The following is a 19,705-nucleotide window of genomic DNA, read 5'->3' as shown; positions in this document are numbered from 1 at the left end:
TTTCAAAAAATAATTTTGTTGCAATTAAAGTTTATAAAGAGCTTTTGATGTTTTAAACATTCGTATGAAAAAATTTTGAGCAGTCTGCTTGTGAATTTTTTCGGTAAAAGTCTTCTAGTTTCTCATCAATACGCATAGAAATATTCTTTCAGTAGACATGTTTACAGCATGGAATTCGGTTAGTTACTGAAGCAAAATATGTAAATTTAAATAAGCAGTCACACGATTGGACATTTTAGCATTCGCACGCGCAACATCGTCGACTTTGATCTACATGCAGCTGTCATTCAACCAATGAAATTCCGACTAAATTGCATATTTTTCTTATATAAAGCAGTACGAATTGCGTGCTTTCAGTATTCTTTAGGTGAAAACCTTCGGGAAAATCGGAAGCAGAACTAACAAGCGAAGATGCACAAGTTGGTGTTTACATTCGTCGTTATCGGTAAGTAACGTTTATAAAGTATCTTTTGACGTACTTTATAATAGTTTAATATAGTCGAACCCGCATCAATGGCCACTTTGCAGCAATGGACATCTGTACACAGTGGCCTTTTTTCGAAAACGTTTTTGTAAGAAGAATTCTTAGAAAATAAACTAAAAATTCGCTATTTTTAAACGTTTCCTTTGCTGGCCGCCGTTCAGAGGTTTTAGCTTTATTTGTAAGTAAAGTCAATTAAGAAAAATATATTTTTTTCAGTGATTATTTTCTTAGAAAGTAGCGAAGGTCGATACATGAAAATCGAAGGACGTGATGAATTTAACTTGAAACGAAGAAACCTAGGAGTTCAGATACCGGTATTAGATACTATAAATGGGATTATAAATGATTTTGGAGATTTAATATTATCGTTAGGAAATGAGCAAAGTATGGCCAACGGTCTACCTGGTGGTAGTTTACCAGATGATGAAAGAAAGAAAATTGAAGAAAACTCCATGACTAGAATTAAAGGAGGTCGGTACCGATGTAATAAAACAGAATTTTATTCATTTACTATAGAATAAAATCACTTTAGTTTTAATTATTTATACGATAATTACTATTTACTTCCATTTATAAGTGTGAAAATTTTAATTTAAAATATTTGCAGTTTGACTCCGAGGTGGACCGAATATCGGCGATCTTCCGGTTTCGCTTCTTTAGTTTCTGTTGGATCGTCTCAAAAACTTTGTAATTCGAATATTCAAATATTAATAAAGAACATTTGGACTCGAGAATATTCTCGCTTTTATTACGATTGATCCTTGTTATTACATGTCGAATTAGAAATTGGCACCGAGAGAGAGAGAACATACAATTTCGAACGCGGGTCGAGAAATACCTGGACTCGTTGTCACGTCATTACTTCGTTCCCGAAGCCTCCGCCATTCGCCGCCCACCGTGGAGCTACATTACTGTGAAATCCGGAGTTTATCGGATTTTTCTAAATTATTTCCCCTAATGACTCATAAAACAAGCCTCGGAGTTAGTGGGAATTATATAACCCTTTTTATTAAAAGTAAACGTTCTCACGCGGTAAAGACGTAAAGTTTACACTTACCGTCCAATTCTATCAATTGTTTTAGTCCCGATGACACTTTTAACTTCTAAACAATCGGTCTCGTGACATAATTTCCCACCGCGAAACTATAAAACCCGCTTCTTTCCTCCCGGGGGAGTCTTCTTTCGATCTGCCAGTCGAGCGTGTTGTGGACGAGCCGCGAAATAATTGTTTATCGCAGTCGCGAAAATTTGACCTTGTGCCTTGTTCCGGAATCACGTCGAAGTTTCCTCAGAGATTTTTAAGAGGTACGAAATGATATCTGTAAACTCTTTCTCTCTCGGGCTCCCCCTACGCGTAATTGAGAGTTAGAATTGTAGCTTAATTTTTTGACTTTAATAAACCTTTTGTTTTGTAAAAAAAATAGTGTCTTTACTCGACTGTCGGCCACACCGTGTTGTCGGCTCCACTGACCTCCTCCACTCGCGTAACGCGTAACAAAACGTAACAGCCATCTTTGACAAGTGAGTAGGTCAACGACCTGTTGCCGAAAGGAGCAGTCCGACTTCCTCCGACCTTCCGAGGCTCACATTACGATCACACTGTAGAATAAATTATATCAATTAATATCTATCGGTTATAATATTATTGATGCTTCTTTAATATTAGATAACAGCACAAAATATTAAACTTATGAAAAAAATTTATTTGAAAAATTACAAGAATATAATGTAAGTTTTAAAACATATTTTTTTAATACGTAAACACTACTTGGCAAATGCTCAGTAAGTATTTTAAAATATATTTTAAATGTTTATTTATCATTAAAAAGCTAAAACCGCAGTCAAAATGTTTATTTTATTTCTATTTTCGACTTTTGAGTCTAAACACCACGGCAGTAAAGTTATTTTACCACACCAGGGGCGTATTGTGTCTTTTCTGAAATGAAAATATCCAACGGATCACGTAATCGTGACGACGGCCAAGAAAACAACGTTTTGGACCAATCATTTTATTCGTAAGAAAAGTCTTCGGCACAATTTACCCTCCGAATGAGGGGTAGCGACTCCCTCAAACTGTACAGTTTGAGGGGGTCGCTACCCCCTTACGCGCGATTTTTCACGAAATATAGCCTTGTAAGAATCGTCTACGTCACTTCTGGTCACGTGACATCGTGCCCAAAAGGGGAGCGTACCGTTCAAAAAACAAAAAAAAAGCGTGCGTACACCTTTCTTACATCTCCATGTGCACTTCCCCGCTGTACCCTCCCCACCTTCTGTCCCTTCTTCACGGTCCGCGGGTCACGTCACCAACCTGAAGTCATCCGTGGCCTGTAAATACAAATTATACATTATTAATAATATATAATTGTAGGCGATGGTAAGGTAATAATTAATTATCATCTTACCTTTGCCGGGACGCGAAGCCCGGTCATTATGGACCGGGTAGTCCACTACTAGCCCACCACGTCGTCTTGCTAGAAATGTTTCGGAACTCATATTTAAGACAAGACAGCTTAAGGACGGCACTGCGCATGACAGTCCAACGACTTGGTCTTCCCTTGGCCAGAGATGCAGCGTGCTTTGTCGGCCAATGGGGTGCCGGCCGCGGGTCACGTGACACGCGGCACCGCCTCCCGAGGTAATATAAGCCGTGCTGACCTTTGTATCCTCGCACCCAGCATTTCTTAGTGCACGTGGATTTCATGCCTTTCAATTGCGATATTTCAGCGTCTCCCATTGTGGACCCCGCCACGATTTTTGACAATTTAACATCTTATAACTTTCATTGGCCGCGTTTCTTTATGCAGCGCTCGAGAAGCGCTTTACAGCGAACACACTGAAACTGGTTTCTAATTGGTTAACACTGCTCGTGACGTCATTTCGCTACACTCTCGCTGCATAAAGAAACGCGGCCATTGCTACCTCCCCAATGAAGAGACAGCACAGAAATTTTGCCACCTCGTGGGGCTCGTGCCAAATTCGATCTAGGGTGCGTTCTTTTATTCCTCCGCGCGAGCGACATCCGTTTAAAAATTCCTGCGGAACGCGTTCCTAAATTCCTGTAGGAGTGCGCGTCGTCGAACGGCAAAAACGGCCGCTTGTAGTAGTAGTTTAAGGTGGAAAGCAACATGGCGTCCTCCATGGCTCAAATAGTTTCGTTTCGGAATCCATTATGTGGTTTTATGAATGAAGATTTAGAAGTTGTGAAAGCGCAAGTTAGTGCACGCGGTGATGTAAGTATTTTTTCGAATTTTTTTCGAATGGTAGCCGGCATTCAAATTTTTTTCCTGGCTATTTTGAATGCTTTTTCAACAAATAATCCATTTTATGGTTAAGTTTTACAATTGGGACCATTCTTTTGCCTTTAAAAGCTCATATTTTAGAATTATAGATTCCTCCATCACGATACTATCGACAGTGCGGGCGCCGCCATCTTTCTTTCTTTCGCCATCGTTCCTAAATGCCTACAAACGGCAGCGCACTCCCGTCTTTAATAGGGGAGACGCAAAACGACCGCTATTAAAGAACGCACCCCTAACCGGTTTCTTCCCGTCATGCCCTAAGTGCGGAGGTAAGCCTTTCCTTGATTCCCGCCTTTACACGTGTGCGGTAGGCAGCTATCTGTATCGATATTTGACCACGCAAGTTAATAGTAGTAGTAGTGGTAAACATTAACTGTCAATGGGTGCGTTTTTTAATAGCGGTCGCTCTGCGTCTCCGCTACTACGGGAGTGCGCTGCTGTTTGTAGGCATTTAGAAACGACGGTGAAAGAAAGAAAGATGGCAGCGCCCGCACTGTCGATAGTATCGTGATGGAGGAATCTATAATTCTAAAATATGAGCTTTTAAAGGCAAAAGAATGGTCCCAATTGTAAAATTTAACAATAAAATGGATTATTTGTTGAAAGAGCATTCAAAATACCACGAAAAAAATTTGAATGCCGGCTACCATTCAAAAAAAATTCGTAAAGACATCACTGCGTGCGCTAACTCGCGCTTTCACAATTTCTAAATTTTCATTCATAAAACCACATAATGGACCCGGAAACGAAACTATCTGAGTCATGGAGGACACCATGTTGCTTTCCACCATAAACTACTGCTACAAGCGGCCGTTTTTGCCGTTCCATGGCGCTCACTCCCACCGGAATTTAGAAAAGCGTTCCGCAAGAATTTTTAAATGGATGTCGCTCGCGTAGAGTTACACGGAGGAATAAAAGAACGCACCCAATATTCAATTTACTTCCTTTTCAATCTGTTTGTCATAATTTTCAGGCACCACGCGAAAGGAACCGGCTCCATCTGACAGGTTCGGATTCATCTACCGCTGTGAAAAAGTCCAGCAGAAAAAGAAAATGAGAAGACAGACTGGCGGCACCGTCTGGAGGGCCATATGCACCAGTTTCCTGTCTTGCACCCAAAACACCTTTTTCGAAAGAACACAGCTATCAGGCCAAGAGGTATGACATTTCAGTCGCTCGCGAAACGTGCTCACAGAATTGGCGGTTTTGTTTTTTGTGGGTCACGCTACGCTATGCATTTCTGTAATTTGATCGTGTAGTGCTACGCGACTATTGTGTTTGATTTCTGTATTGTTTTGTGATTTTTTGTATTCCGTTAACCGTGTCGGGTTTCATCATGTATCGCGTCACGCAGCTACGCTCTGCCGATTGGTTTACCTTGTGTCACGTGATAGAGAAATTCCCCGGATGGAGGGAGGTATAAAAGGGAATGTACGACCTGAGAAAGAACTTTTTTTCCCTTTAACTGGTGCTTCGGACGTTTGGACGTATACGATATTTTGAAGACAAAGGAAGGATCGTTAATGAGAAGGGTCACCTGTTCTGCGCCAGGAAGACGGAGGTACACGTTGTACAATTATCGTGAGGTTACATACTCATTTTTGAGCGTTAATTTTCTCCAATTGTCGGAAGGACCGAAATCTTGTAATTAATTAATCGTATGTCTAACCTTTGTAATATATAGCTATAAGTTAATTGATACTCGGTGTATATATAAATAAACGTGTTGTTAATTTCCTGTAAATTTCTTTGTGAAGTCCTCATTTTCTACCCATCTCAGAAATAATTTACCTCGGTATATTAGTTTCTTTAGAATCGTATGGCTTAAGATGATGTATATGTATATATGTGTGTGGTGTTCGTAACAAGAGGTACACGATCCCGCGAGCGAAATGGTACAAAATAAAACTTAATACAAAGTAGTTTTATTCTCTCTGAACAGGTTCTTTACATAGGATCCCAACTTTACAACTTCCAGAATTTAATTATATATATAGGCATTAAATAGTTTGTCCTCAAAAACAGTTATCTTGCACACACGCGACAATCTGACGAGGACCGTATTCACTTACACTAACTTATACTAACTTAAAACTAAAAGAAATTGGAAGAATAGAAGAAATAAGGAAAGATAAGAAAAGTAGTAGAAATACCCGGGTTTCTTTGCGATGTGTCTTTTGGTGGGGAACAACTTCGGATCTCTCTCTTTTGTTACGTTTGTAGCCCTTTTCCTTATAGATCTTTCGTCTATAATCTTTTTCTTTCAGACTGAGTCGTCTTTCCTCGATGATCTCTCTCTGCACTTTATCCTCTTAGATCACCCTTCTCCCTTTCTGGAGCACTCCTTTTCAGCTCCTACCTCTTCGGGATTCCAACCCAGACTGGCACTCTTTCTGTCTGTTTTGCTTCAGGGCCTCACTCCCTCTTTTGTTCTTACTATTGAGGGAAAGATAATCCTCCCCCAAGGGCAAAGAGTTAGACAAAGAGAGTTCTAGGAAGAGTTAGACAAAGAGAGTTCTAGGAAAGAGTTAGACAAAGAAAGTTCTAGAAAGAGTTAGACAAAGGAACAAAGAAAATCTAAGACTAATTCAATATAAAATATACAAAATATACAATATCATGGCCGACGGCCACATGTGTTTTGTTTCTATTTTACAGGTGCTGATACTTGTCTATTCATGGGTCAAACAAGAGCCGGTCACCGTCGCCGTGGAGGAATGCACGTGGCCCCCAAAACAGCGGTAGATTGGTATAATTACTGCCTTTTGTTAACTTGAAACCGTGTCGTGTTCTGTTTCTATTGTTTCTCATACACAATGTAGTGCAACTTAACGATCACTTGGCTTCTTTTCATCTTTATTTTAGTTGATACGCGTATACATCTTGCGTTTCGGCCTAATACGCCCCTCCTCGGTCAACTAAAATTTGTTAAAAACAAAGATTTTTACATACAATACTTTAAAAAAGGATACAAACCAATTAATTATCTTACAGGCACGCCTTTATATCGCGAATTCTGCAACCCGTATAAGGTTTCACGCATACGCGACACGTATGTAACTTGCATGCATACTGTGGCATGTCTGCTTTAAGAAATACGTATATAACATTAACTATATTGTTGACTATTACATTATTATTTCTTATATTCATCGTTAACCTGGTGTCCCTCCCCAGAAAATTACAGCCTCTACTAGGCCCCCATAACAAAACCCTGGCTACGCCAATGCTCTCAATAACTTTCTAGTAAATGAATTAGCGAAAAGAACTGTCTTCAATGTGAATTCCAAATGACAGAAAAGACAGAGAGTTTCTAGTATCTTCCGCTTAATTGCTCTAATAATTGGATAGCTTGTACTGTATAAGTACGAAAACGGTTGTCTGTGGATATAGCCCAGTTGGGTTCGATCCCATCGAATAAAAGTAGCTCCATATTCCGTCCGATTTATCTGGTATATTTGATCTACTCGTTTTTCACATTCATCGATCAAATATTGTTTGGACTTGAAAATGCTGGCTGGAAATAAGGAGTCCTAAAAAATGGGAACATTGATGCAAACAAATTGTTGTGATGTCAGCCTGATTAACAGCACTTCCTTCGTATCCGGCCAAATTGTTGGTGCAAAGCAGAATACCATCTAGTAAGCAGGCTCCATGCAAGGTGCTCAAGGGAGCAAACTTCTTGACACCATAGATCTTCATCTCAGGAATTTCATTATGCAAGTCTGGAATGGAAGCGCTTTTGTGTGGTACCAGCATCTTCGTGGCTTCTTAAAGGCAACTGTCATTGCTTCGCTACATTCCGGATGCTCTAATATCTTCGGGGAATGTCCACACTGTCCCTTCGATTCCGGAGTCCATATTTGCATGAATTACAAATGATAAAAAGAAAAAGTGAATAAAAATAATGAACAATTATTGTATTTGGCTTATTAAAGTTATTTATAAATAGTTCCTACAAGAGTGCCAGTGTCTGTTGACGACCGTTCTGGAAGCAGGGGCGGTAAAAATCGGTTTCGTTTCGGGTGAAAGTTAGCATCGACCGACACTGCATATAAAAAGCAATGTTACAGGAACTTCAACTCCGTTTCGTATTTTGAGTAGAAAATCTGCAGTGTAATACATAATGCGATTTTTCTTCAGAATTTTGCTAGAGAAAGAGACTTGTTTTGTTTTACTAGCCTATAATCTCCAGTGTCTTATTAACGAATAAAATGTTTTCCCCGTTATCTTGAAGTAGCGATACCCCGAATTTCCGGAATGGACGGTGGAGACACGGTCACGTGAGACTGGACTGGACAGAAAGGAGTCCGAAGAAATGGTGGAATAATCCGTCGAGCGTAAAATGGTGGAAAAGATTATTTTTCTGCTGGAAAACATAACCTTCTTGCACGGATTTTGACTTTTCAGAAAATGTGACACAGCCACCCGGAAGTGACCTTTCACTCGGAATTAACTTGGCTATGACTTAATCGACTGGATTTGACTTTCCATCCCAATGTACGGACAGATACTTCGACACCATTCGAGATTCATTGTTGCACTTCGGTTAAAGTGACAACAAAACATTACGCAGCGTTCTCGTGTTTCATAAAAGACTGTTACTCTGTTGTTTAAACGACTATAACTGGCCAAAGCAACTTATAACATTTCGACCGGTGTTCTACTACTAAATCATTTCACCACGGAATAATGCACTACGGGAGGAAACCATTTCCACGTTAAAAACACACATTGAGGGGGTGGAAGGGATTGCGAAGTAGAGAAAAGCACATAATAACAGTTTTATGGATGTTGATTTTTAGATTATAGCTGGTAAAAGTGGAACGTAGAGAATTGATAATAACCCGAAGGGAGGAGGGATCGTTGGATAAAATCTTAAAAAGACATCTAGACATTGCATTGTGGTCAGAGTCGTAACTGGTAGACACGGCACAATTATAGGTAAAAGCAAGATCAAGAAAATTATTAATACGAGATGGGAAAAGAATTTCTTGTTTAAGTTGAAAAAATAAAATATTTCATTAAGAAAAAATTGTTCAGTCAGGTCAAGGGAGGAATAGTATAGGCCATTAGAGTTTCAAGAGATGTTAGGCATATTGAAGTCGCCGCGTAAGATAATCAGTAAGAGAGATAAGATGTCTACGTGAAATTTTAAAAATGGAATTTTTTACTATGGGGGGCGTAGATCGAAATGACTATTAGATTATAGACAGAAAATTTGACGGCAAGGATGGAACCGAGATATTCGAATACTTTAACAGGTTTGAGCAAGGGGGAGGAAATCAAAAGAATTCCACCACTGCGTTGGATATTACGAGATAACGTAATATGTGAATAACCCAAACTATTAATAAAATTCAACACATCATCAGAGTTTGAGGTAAGCCAACTTTCTGTCAATATGTATAAATCATAAAAATCATTTAGAATGGAGGCAAGGAACATGCATTTGCTATTAATGAACCTGACGTTTTGGACAAAAATTTTAAGATGTTTTGATGAAGACATAATGGGAAGAAGAGAGGTGCTATGAACAATATGAAGTAGATCAGGAATTACCAAAAACGCAGGACCGGATTAACCAACTTTGGGGCCCTAGACATTTTCTTCTCACCAGGCCCCCTCCCTCTCCCACAAGAAATAGAGCAAACAAAAAATATAAAACAATAAATAAAACAAAATTAAATAATGTGAAGAACTAAAACAAATCTTAAATTTTTATTAATAAAAAATATTATTCTTATCGCTATAAAAAAAAATTCTAAATTATCGGAAGAATTACTTTCAATAAGAAAAAACAAAAGAATACGCATCTTTTAAAAATAGACAATTTGACCGGGCCCTTCAAAAAACCGGGCCCTAGACAATTGTCTCATTCGTCTATGCGATGATCCGGAACTGTCAACTGGGTTTAATCGTCTAAATTTAACTCGTTGAATTAACCGTTGGTTTTTAAGGGAAACCCCCGAATTGTGTGGCACGGCATTTGCCAATGCAAGCGAATCGTTTACTTTTACATTCGAGTCAATGGAAACGTTTCGCTTTGCTAACCAGAAACGGGAATAAATGAGCACGTTTGTTTGTTTAGTTGTGGCAACGCAACACTTGGGGATCTGCCTATGGGTGTCTTCTGGGAAGTTTTTTTAAGAATGGCCCCTATTTAGCCGTTACAGACGTGGAGCGAACCCGGAAAATTCCACGTGGCCAGCCAGTCCGAGCGAGGCGCGAACCCACGATCGAACTCCAGTGTTTAAGGAACGAAGACTGCTTGATTACTGACGAGCCTAAATGAGCATGTATTTCAAATAGGACTAATCTTAGACAATGCAATTATTGTTTTTATACGGATGATTCTGCTCGGCGTTAGAGTCACCACTTGGTATAACAATATTAAAGTGGGCGATGGGGCATTAGACACGATAGGAGGACCCCTGTGTACACAGAACAGGGGGTGTTACTACTAACAGACGCAACCAAGAGGGCGGTAATTCGAAAACAGTTGGAGAAGCACTGGTTTAGGCGGCGGAAGTTCGAATGTCGAGTTACGAAAGACGTTTGCTAGCCACTTCGAGGGGTGGGAAATCTATTCGATATTTACGATCCAAGACACTAATAAAAATCGATATAGGGATTTGGCTTTTTGTAATACAGTAGACCCCCCTATAACACGGTAAATACGTTCTGTGTTATAGGGGGTCTACTGTAGTTAATTAATAGGTGTAATTTTTCGAACCCTTGCTTTTTTCTATAAATAATTTATAAACAATTACATTTAAGCCACCACAAAGCTGTAAAGATCACAAATGACATCATAAATTTCGGAATACCGAATATCTTTTTGTTATCTTACGAGTTATACCTTACGAGCATTCCGTTCTAAACATTACTGTATAATTTTTTTACAGAGAAATCATTCGGTTTATCTAAAGATTTAACTTGTTTTCGTTTTTAACTGATAGTAATTACAAATAAAGCATTCGTAATTTGTAATTACGACCAGAAAATACCACAAAACGAGTCCGGCTATTAGCGCTATTTTACGCAGCGGCATAATTTAGAACTAATACTCGCTCGGGGTCTAGACGCTTGTGTATTTTCATTGGCTGAACTAAAGATTGGCCACAACTTGACAAATGTTCAGCTGATTTTGTATTAAATTAAGCACATAAAAACTAACGGAATTTTAGCACGACTTTCCTGGTGACATTAAGCATCAGTTTAATTAATATTGAAGTTGCCGAGTAAATAGTTATTCGGCGGGTGTGATTCATCGGGTGCACGTTACAATGCACGCGCAGTTTGCCTTTGTTTATAATTATATACAATCATTTCTAGAAATGATAATTTAAGTGCCATTAAATAATCATCTCTCCCGATATTACGGTAAAAATATCGAGTTGTTCTTGTATTTTCGCCACGTATTTGCTTGAATTTCGTTTTATATTTCTGTGTACGGTCTTGGTTAACGCGAAATGTTTATATTTACATGTTCGTATTTTACGTCAGCACCACCACGTGCATTTATCGAACCGGCCCTATTCTAACTCCTAGCCCCCAACGGCCGGATGGCCGAGCGGTCAAGGTGGCAGCCTACCGCTCTGGGGGACCCGGGATCGAATCCGAACGGGTCGAATAATCCCCAGGAATTTTTTCGGGGTGGTCCGTTCGGATATGTCGGGCCCCGTCCCTCACCACCCGGTCGCCCCATAGTGGGCCTGGCCGAACCATAATGGGCCGTCTAAAAGAGGCCCTCTTAGTGCCCACAGGGCGGAAAGAGTATTAAAAAAACTCCTAGTCCCACACCGGTGTGTCTTTTTAATCGTCATTATACACGCGTCAGATTCTCAAATTAAAAATAAAAAAAAATCAAAAATTGTTGATAAAAGTTTCCTTCTCGGTTTAACGCGTAACAAACGAATTCAACAATTGAACTTGTTGTTGTTGCGTTTTGCTCTTGTTACGAAGAGTGCGATTTGGAAAGCGATTCGAAGATGTTTTTTGATGGTGGAGAGTATCGACCCCTGCCCCATCCTCCTGGGTATGAGACTTTTTACATTTTATTATTATTTATTCGGATAAGAAATTCGTTTTAGAGATTAAAAGCTTTATAGAAAAACTCCCATCTACAATAGGTCTAATTAAAATAACAGAATTAGATTTAGACTAGTCGAGTCTTAAGCTACAATTCATAAAAGGCTTATCCCCTGTCGCGAATAAATTTAAAAGCACCGGGATCTAGACTATAGTTTTGAGAGTAGAATTAAATAGTTATTGTCTTTGTATATTTAGGGAGGGATCGGATAAACATGTGGACGTGCGAAGATTCGTCAGTCCACAAAATTTGGATAATTTTAAATTTCGAGGCAGCAAGATGAAGAAAGGCCTCTTGAAGCAGTTCGAACCGTCGACCGGTGCTTTCGAAGGTTTGGACGTTTTTGAAAATAACATCAAGCCTGCTTATAGACAAATTTTGATGAAGGTTCGACCAATCTGTCAGGCGGCCTGCCAACGTTTTAACAGGTAAATTACATTACTGTTTGTACATAATAAACTTATTTATATTATAACATAAAACGGGTACGAGCCGCTCAACGTTTTGAGATACACGGCGTCATAGAGTGTAGTTATGCAAATTTTATATAGTTCATTTGTGTAGGGCTTTACGTATAAGTTAGCCATACGTAACGCAGTGATAATAAGTAGTTGTGTATCTACTCACATCTAAACGTAGAAATGCTGCCATTTTTTGGTTCTGTTGTAATCCTCCATCACGATCTTCTTGGATTCGTATGTAAGCAGCGCATACTCGCAATATAATCAAACTTCGATGTAGTGTTACTTTGTGTGAATGGCATTAAATCGAATGTTTTCCAAGTGTTATAATTTCTCTTTAACATTTTTTAAATATTCGTTGTTAAAGTTTCGTAATTCAATTTCAAGATTATATAGTTATTGTATTACAAATTCTTTCTTTTCTTATTTAGTGAGAGATTGGTCGAGGATGTGGAGGATAAAGAAGTGTACAATAGAGAGAGCGCGATTGCTCTACAAAACCAAGACCCGGCAGAGCACGAAGATTGCGTGCAAGATAATCCTGGCCGTGAATATCGGAATAGAAATACATTGAAGAAGGTCGGGTCGTTCTTTAAGAGCATGTGGAAACCCGTTAAGAGGTAAGATTTTGTACGCGATTTAGCCTCAGTTCTGAAATTGGCAGTAAATCGAGTGCGGTGCTCAGCCCAAGTATCGATTACACCAAAAATTTTTATAGTATTAAAATCTGAACACAAATTCGAGTTAGAAATGTTTGAGAATCGCATAACTTTCCCGTGTGTGTATCGAAAATTGGCGACGTATTCGTCTGCCACGCCCGTGTCATTACTAATGCAATGAAAAGTTAAGATAAAATTGAAAAATTAAGCTATTTTGAATGAAAAATTGAATTCTAAACAGCACCGAACCAAGGAATTAGTAGAAGATTTCATTATCTTAGTTTCACTCATTGTAGGCTAATCGATAGAAATACGGCGGAACTTCGATATAGCGCCGCAACATCTTTTAATGAAATTCAAATCGAGTTAGACGTTTTCCATGAATAATTATACTTGATTTTCTACATTTAGATCCGTGCAGAGTGTGTGTAAAATGGCCAAAAGTGGAGAATGCAAATACGTTCAGTTCGAGTGAGGATCTCTTGGTTTCCATTTTTCCATCGAGAATAAGATCCGTTCTATAATTCGCTATAACTTATTTGCTGGATTTGGGCTGAGTTGGCTTTGGGTAAGTGTCTATGGCAACTTTATTGTATTTTACACCAAACACTTAGGAGATTTTACGGTCTCAGTTTATAAATTTACACGATTTCGTACTAACACGCAATTAATGGCGGACAATCATTTATCATTTATACTATTTTATTTATACAATCATTTATACTATTGCTTTCTCTGTGTCGCGAGACACAGAGAAAGCAAATGATTGTAGAAATTAAATTATCCAGTAATCTTACGTGATTACGAGGACGAGAACATGCTAAAATAATCGAATTAACAATGACATATTTGATATAAGTTAGAGCAAAATAAAGTTATTAATGTAAAAATTAATTGAATAGTTGAATATTTTATTAGAAAATCTTGATTATTTTCTTTTTATTTTCACAGAATTCGGAAGAAATTTAAAGATTTTCATCTTTATATTCTTAAATTTATAAGTAAAAATTATTGGTTCTTCATTCACATTTGGATATGATCCTTTGTGAAAATCATCGATGACTTGAATTCCTCTCCTGATTTTGACATCTCGATTGCGTCAATATGAATTTTGATTATGACTTCCCGATTTTGACTTTGTCCCGGCTGTGTCTTATTATTATCTTCTAATGAATTACCATTTTTTCAAATTGGACTCTCGAATTATGTCTACTTTCAAATTTGACTCCTGAATCGTGTCTGTACTCGAATTTGGTCTCTCTTGAACTTGTTTGTGCTTAAATTTGTCTCCTGAAATGTGTTATCCCTCGAATTTGGACTTTCTTAAATTGTGTTTCTTGGAATTGTATCCATTGCTTACTTCGTCATATTAACGTTTCCAGGATCGTAAAGTTTAATGAAGATGAATTTGGAGAATTCTATAGAATTGTGATTTACATAAAACAGATTTTGAACTAATCGAATTAAACCCAGAAGCAACACAGTCGCAGACGTATTCAAATCAATTTAGGATTTCTACGAGATATTCTGTGGCAAAGCTTGGTGTTGAATCAATTCGAGAATTTCTAAATTTATCGTTTCCGTATGAAGATTAATTGGTGAATAATATAAATGTAATTACCAAGAAACGTCGTAACAATTGAATTGTTACTGTAAACTATTTTATTTCTGTAATAAAGTCCCTCGTTTTGAATTGGCATCGAGTTATTTCAAAATCACTAGAAATTGTCATCTTTTAAGTTGTGCCCAACTGGCAGGACCGGATTAACCCACTTTGGGGCCCTAGACATTTTCTTCTCAGCGGCCCCCTCCCTCTCCCACAAGAAATAGAGCGCACAAAAAATATAAAACAATAAATAAAACAAAATTAAATAATGTGAGAACTAAAACAAATCTTAAATTTTTATTAATAAAAAATATTATTTTATCGCTATAAAAAATAATTCTAAATTATCGGAAGAATTACTTTCAATAAGAAGAAACAAAAGAACACGCATCTTTTAAAAATAGACAATTTGACCGGGCCCTTCAAAAAACCGGGCCCTAGACAATTGTCTCATTCGTCTATGCGATGATCCGGCCCTGCAAAAATGTATAAAATAACACTAGATAAATCAACATATATATAATAAAATACATAGCTTGAGCTTGCACAGTACGAGCAACAGACGATTAAAATAAAATTGTGTAATAAAAAATAGGTATGTAAATAAAACAATAAAAACAAAATAGAAATACATGAAATGTGTAAATGAATTACGTTAACAAAATTGTAATAATATGAACGTCTATGCTCGCGCCATGCAAAACAGGTATGTTGAACAAAGCTGCTCTTCTTCTTTATTCCAGTTTATATGGAGATTTTAGCCGGTTGACATTTTCTCGAAGCGGTTAGAACGATATACAAAACGTTGTAAAGCCTCTACGTGCTGACGAGGGAGGAAGGTCGGCGTGTGCCCAGTAAATAGGTGTGTGTCTGGACGACTGTGAAATCTATTCCCATTTTTCACCGGATGCTCTCCCTCTGGTGATTAAAAACAAAACTATTCTATCTGGGTCGTTTGGTTAATTCTTGTGTATTATCAGCAGTAAAGATGGATAGCAATAGAAAAAGCAAAGCTTTCTGTTGCGTTCCAAATTGCAATTTCAAAGATTTACGGGAGCCTAATATAAGTTTTCGTCTATTCCCACATGAAAAACAGATGATTATCCGGAAATTGATCGATTATATTTATGAGCTTCTCTGAATTCTGAAAAAGCGGATTTAGATTGTTAAGAATTGGCAGTTTCCCGATTGTCCAGCTTTACGTGAAACAAGTTATGCTGAGAATTTTAAAACATATTTTCTTAGTTTAAAATGGCAGTAATTTTGTGTGGGACACAGGGTCGGATTTAAGCATTTCGAAGCCCTAAGCTGAACTCTGTAAGACCCCTTACCAACCCTTTACAATTTTAGAAGTCAATTATAAAAAGAAAAAAATTAAATCCGACTATCTCTCTGATCCAATACGGTTATTGAAAGAAAAAAATGTGAGGTTTCACTAGTCTTATGTTTTATAACTGAATTTAATCCACGCAAGATGTGTAATTACCAAAGCCCCTTCGGCCGCCAATTTAAAGTCTTTTAATCTTTAAAATTGGCGTTTCCACTTCCCGGGACGAGGACCCAGGGGTTGGATTTGTGGGAAGCGAGTGTTCGGGTTGTTTCATTGTGTCGAATTACACAGAACGAGGCGCTTGGCGTATAAGTGCGTGAGTGCGAGAATTCGAAGGTTAACAAACGGTGTATATCTTCGTGTACTGTACAGTGATGTTATGTCCTTGCGTGTGTATGTGTGTGTGTGTGTGTAATCGAAGAACGTCTTCGGCATGTCTATAAACAGAAAAATAGTAAATTACGATACGAGAATAAGATGTGTTAAAAAATGAAACGAAAGAGTTCTTACCATCGGCAATTTCGGAAAATATTCACATGTCCACTTGGTCCTCTTCGTGGTAAAGTTCGGGAGGGAGAAAAATCTCCCTCCCAAATGTTCCTACAAAACACAAAGACAGTGAGAAAAGAAATAGATTCATTCATTACCTAAGGTGAAGATTATTACCTTTACAGACAGTCTTTCTTCCCGAACAGTGTTATGAGAAGAGCGAAGGACCTGACCTAGCCTAACCTAACCTACCCTAACCGGAAGCTCAATCCTCATAACAGCTGTTTGGGAAGAAAGGTCGGCCGAATGTCGCGTCCGGTGAGTAGAAGTGTCACGTCCGGGTGGTCACAATCGGGGTCCAAATCCGTTGTCGTCGGACATGTCTCCCGAGTGTCACGTTCGGAAGACAAGTCCGTGGGTCACGACCGAGTAAGAGAAGTCACGTCCGGGAAAAGGTGTCGAGTCCGGGTGAAAAGTGTCGAATCCGGTAAGAAAGTCGTATCAGGGTGAAGAAGAGGAAATTGAAAAGGATCACTGCCTAGGCCAAGGGAACCGCAGCCGTCCGCAGCAACGAAACCACAAACAGCACGATCCCTCAACTTCGGCGGCTCTCTCCTCCGATTCCTCCCCGTTCCGACTTTCGTAAGGCGGTGGCGTCGCCGTCGCGGACGAACGGGTAGAACGCGACCAACCAGAAAATGTCAACTCGGACGAGCTGTCATCTTCTACATCCGCCACAGCAAGGTCTGTGGCCGGATGACCCCCGAAGACCTTGACCAAGTGCACTGGACCCAGGGTGTAGCGTCGCATGATCCCGACTCCGGGAGGATGCCACTCCACACGCACTTGGGGAAGGTCTCCTTCATCCGCTGCCTCTCGCTCGTCGAGCCCCCGCTCCTCCAACGGCACGGAACGACAGACTCGTTCCGCGTAGTCCGAGGAACCCCCTCCCTCCGGCGCCACCGCCTGCCTCATCCGGAACCGCCTCCAAAGCTGCACCAACGTCGTCATTCTGTAAAAAAAAAATTTGCAATTAGTCCGATGAAAACAAAAGCTTAAATTCTTCCGAGACAAGCAAAATGCTGACCGCAGCTGCCTTTTAAAATCTGAAAGATTCGAATCCGAAGCGCAAACGGCCGACTATCGAACGATGTGCCGAGATGTCTTCTGGGACCGATCCTCCAAGTAATATTAAATAAATTCTTACGTCTAGGGTCAATATGGACTAAGACTTACCTGAAAAATCTTTAATCTTTTCTGCAAAAGTCCTCAAACCGCAAAAGACAGCACGCAATCGAAGAGCACAACAAAAGCACGTCCGACCACAACAAGAAACACAATCGAACTGCGAATCGTCATGCGTGACGAATTTCGAACAAACGTTAAAAGACGCGTCAACAATGTTCGAATTACGTAAAAATTCGAATTCAAAAAAATCAATATTATTTTTTTAAAATTAATTTATAATTTTTTTCTTTTTAAATTTTGCTTCAACCATTTTTTGTGTTTGGAATTTGATAAATAAATAATCTTCTGCATTTACATGGTGCAGAATGGCCACCGTGGAGAGGTAAAAGACGATCTTTTGAAATTTCTCGAGGCTTGATCATCTCCGAAAATTGCCCGAAATTCGTTTGAATAAGTGGATAAATATCTTTTTCGTCCGTTTTCGGCCATCGGATGAAATCAATCAAATTCTTAGGATTTCCATTTATTTCGCACAATATCATTTCGCTTTACGGAAAGATTCATCGGTCGCCGTCGGGGTTGCGGGTTTCGCGTATTAATGCAACGTCAGACTGGATAAAATTAATATTAAAAATACCGAAAAACCTTTATAATGAACGAAATGAACGAAAATGAAGTCCGAAACAACGGGGAAACCGATACGGAGGAAAACAGACTGAGCCGGGGAAAAGCCACCATTCTTTCTCCTTGAATTTCTGTCTTTTTAAAGGATCTGTCCCCTAGACTCTTAATTTGATCGGTTAATCAATTTGACACTTCCGCTCGACTTGGTCCGCGAGTGTTGATCCAACTTTGAAACTTTTGCTCGCCTATTGTAGACCTCTAAATTCCCACTGTCTGTCTTAATCTCGAGAACGGAGTTAGATGAAATCCGAGACCAGATATGGAAACCTTGAAAACAAGAGGACCAGTTAACTATATAAGAACTTCCGATGCAAACCGGAAGTTACGTTTTTTTTCAATTCAAAACTCCACCTCCCCGAAAGCAGTTAATGATAACCGGTACGACTCTATTGTTAAAGAAAAAGTATGATGTACAGGGGCAAGCCACTACTGATATGAGGTGGAAAGCACATGTTTTAAATTAAATGATTTAAAAATATGATTAAAATTTGCATCCCCGGCGTTGTGACGGCGTCACAATACTGTAAACAATTGCTCGTAGTTGTAGTTTCTCTGTGAAAACTTTGGTTTCAACTGGTGAAAATATTTACAATGACAAACTACATTTTGTCATGTTATGAACCACAATATTGAAGTTAAAATCCTTCTAAGAGGTAATAAGGAGTTAATAATTGTGGGAAACGGAAAAAGCGTTGCATTTTCCCATAAAAAATAAACAAAGTAGTGCAAGAGACTGATATGTAGAAACTACACCATTAAGATGTGTACAAATTGTGCACTATATCCATCATTGTAGATAACACAAGTATATTAAGGCGAACTAACCTTTTGTTCGCTATGTTGGAGACACTGAAGCCGTGAGCCCGAATAGGGATTAGAAAATTACCAATCCAAAATGCATTCTTAAATAGGCGAAATAAAGAGAACTGTTTTAATCTCGGTCTCTGCTAATTGTGTATAATTAAGAAAAACGTGATAAATATTACTAGTCTGACAATTGGAAGAAGAAACCTTCACTTATAACTTTTTATACGTTCTCCAGCCTGACGAAATAGAGTCTGTCTCCTCGAAGTTAACTACTGCCTATCTCCCGAAGGCTTTGTACATTTCTAACCTTTCAAGTTGTTTCGGCCGAGGCACTATTTTCTCTCGATGGCGTTCTTCTCCTTTTTTAAGGAGAGAGGAAATTGTAGGGTTCTTCTAAAACCCTACAATTTCCTCAGTAGTAAGCCCGATGTAGTAATCACAGAATTCTATCTCTTTATAGATGGAACAGAGGGCCTTGTGGTATGTGACTACCACACCGTGTGATAGAACTGCCTGGGCTGAAACATTTGAAAAGAATAGATATCTACAAACCGTTCGAAATAAGGCAGCATGAACATACATAGTCCATTTATATGTTAT

General features: G+C 38.9%; 1 protein-coding gene across 2 annotated transcripts; it reads left to right on the top strand.

The window, feature by feature from the left end:
- Window positions 1–363: 363 nt before the first annotated feature.
- LOC136988489 (uncharacterized) lies at window positions 364–1,218 on the top strand. 2 transcript variants are annotated; one of them, XM_067286359.1, is made up of 3 exons: window positions 364–445; window positions 701–955; window positions 1,092–1,218. In XM_067286359.1, exons 1-3 carry the CDS (start codon window positions 412–414, stop codon window positions 1,094–1,096), a joined length of 294 nt encoding a protein of 97 aa, XP_067142460.1. In that variant the 5' UTR covers window positions 364–411; the 3' UTR covers window positions 1,097–1,218. The 2 variants fall into 2 exon arrangements, with proteins under 2 accessions (XP_067142460.1, XP_067142459.1); XM_067286358.1 differs by having other exon boundaries at window positions 701–967.
- The last annotated feature ends 18,487 nt before the right edge of the window (window positions 1,219–19,705 follow it).

The sequence above is a fragment of the Centruroides vittatus genome, unplaced genomic scaffold (assembly GCF_030686945.1).
Source record: "Centruroides vittatus isolate TY-2023 unplaced genomic scaffold, ASM3068694v2 scaffold_3315, whole genome shotgun sequence".
Taxonomy (NCBI): domain Eukaryota; kingdom Metazoa; phylum Arthropoda; class Arachnida; order Scorpiones; family Buthidae; genus Centruroides; species Centruroides vittatus.
The sequence above is the reverse complement of the archived record's forward strand: the minus strand, read 5'-3'. Positions and strand labels throughout refer to the sequence as shown.

What these genes read in the sequence shown, in the direction of transcription:
- LOC136988489 (XM_067286358.1), top strand. Translation starts at nt 412, where the DNA reads ATGCACAAGTTGGTGTTTACATTCGTCGTTATCG. An exon ending in GTTTACATTCGTCGTTATCG is followed by an intron (nt 446 to 700) that starts GTAAGTAACGTT and finishes TATTTTTTTCAG; the next exon opens with TGATTATTTTCTTAGAAAGT.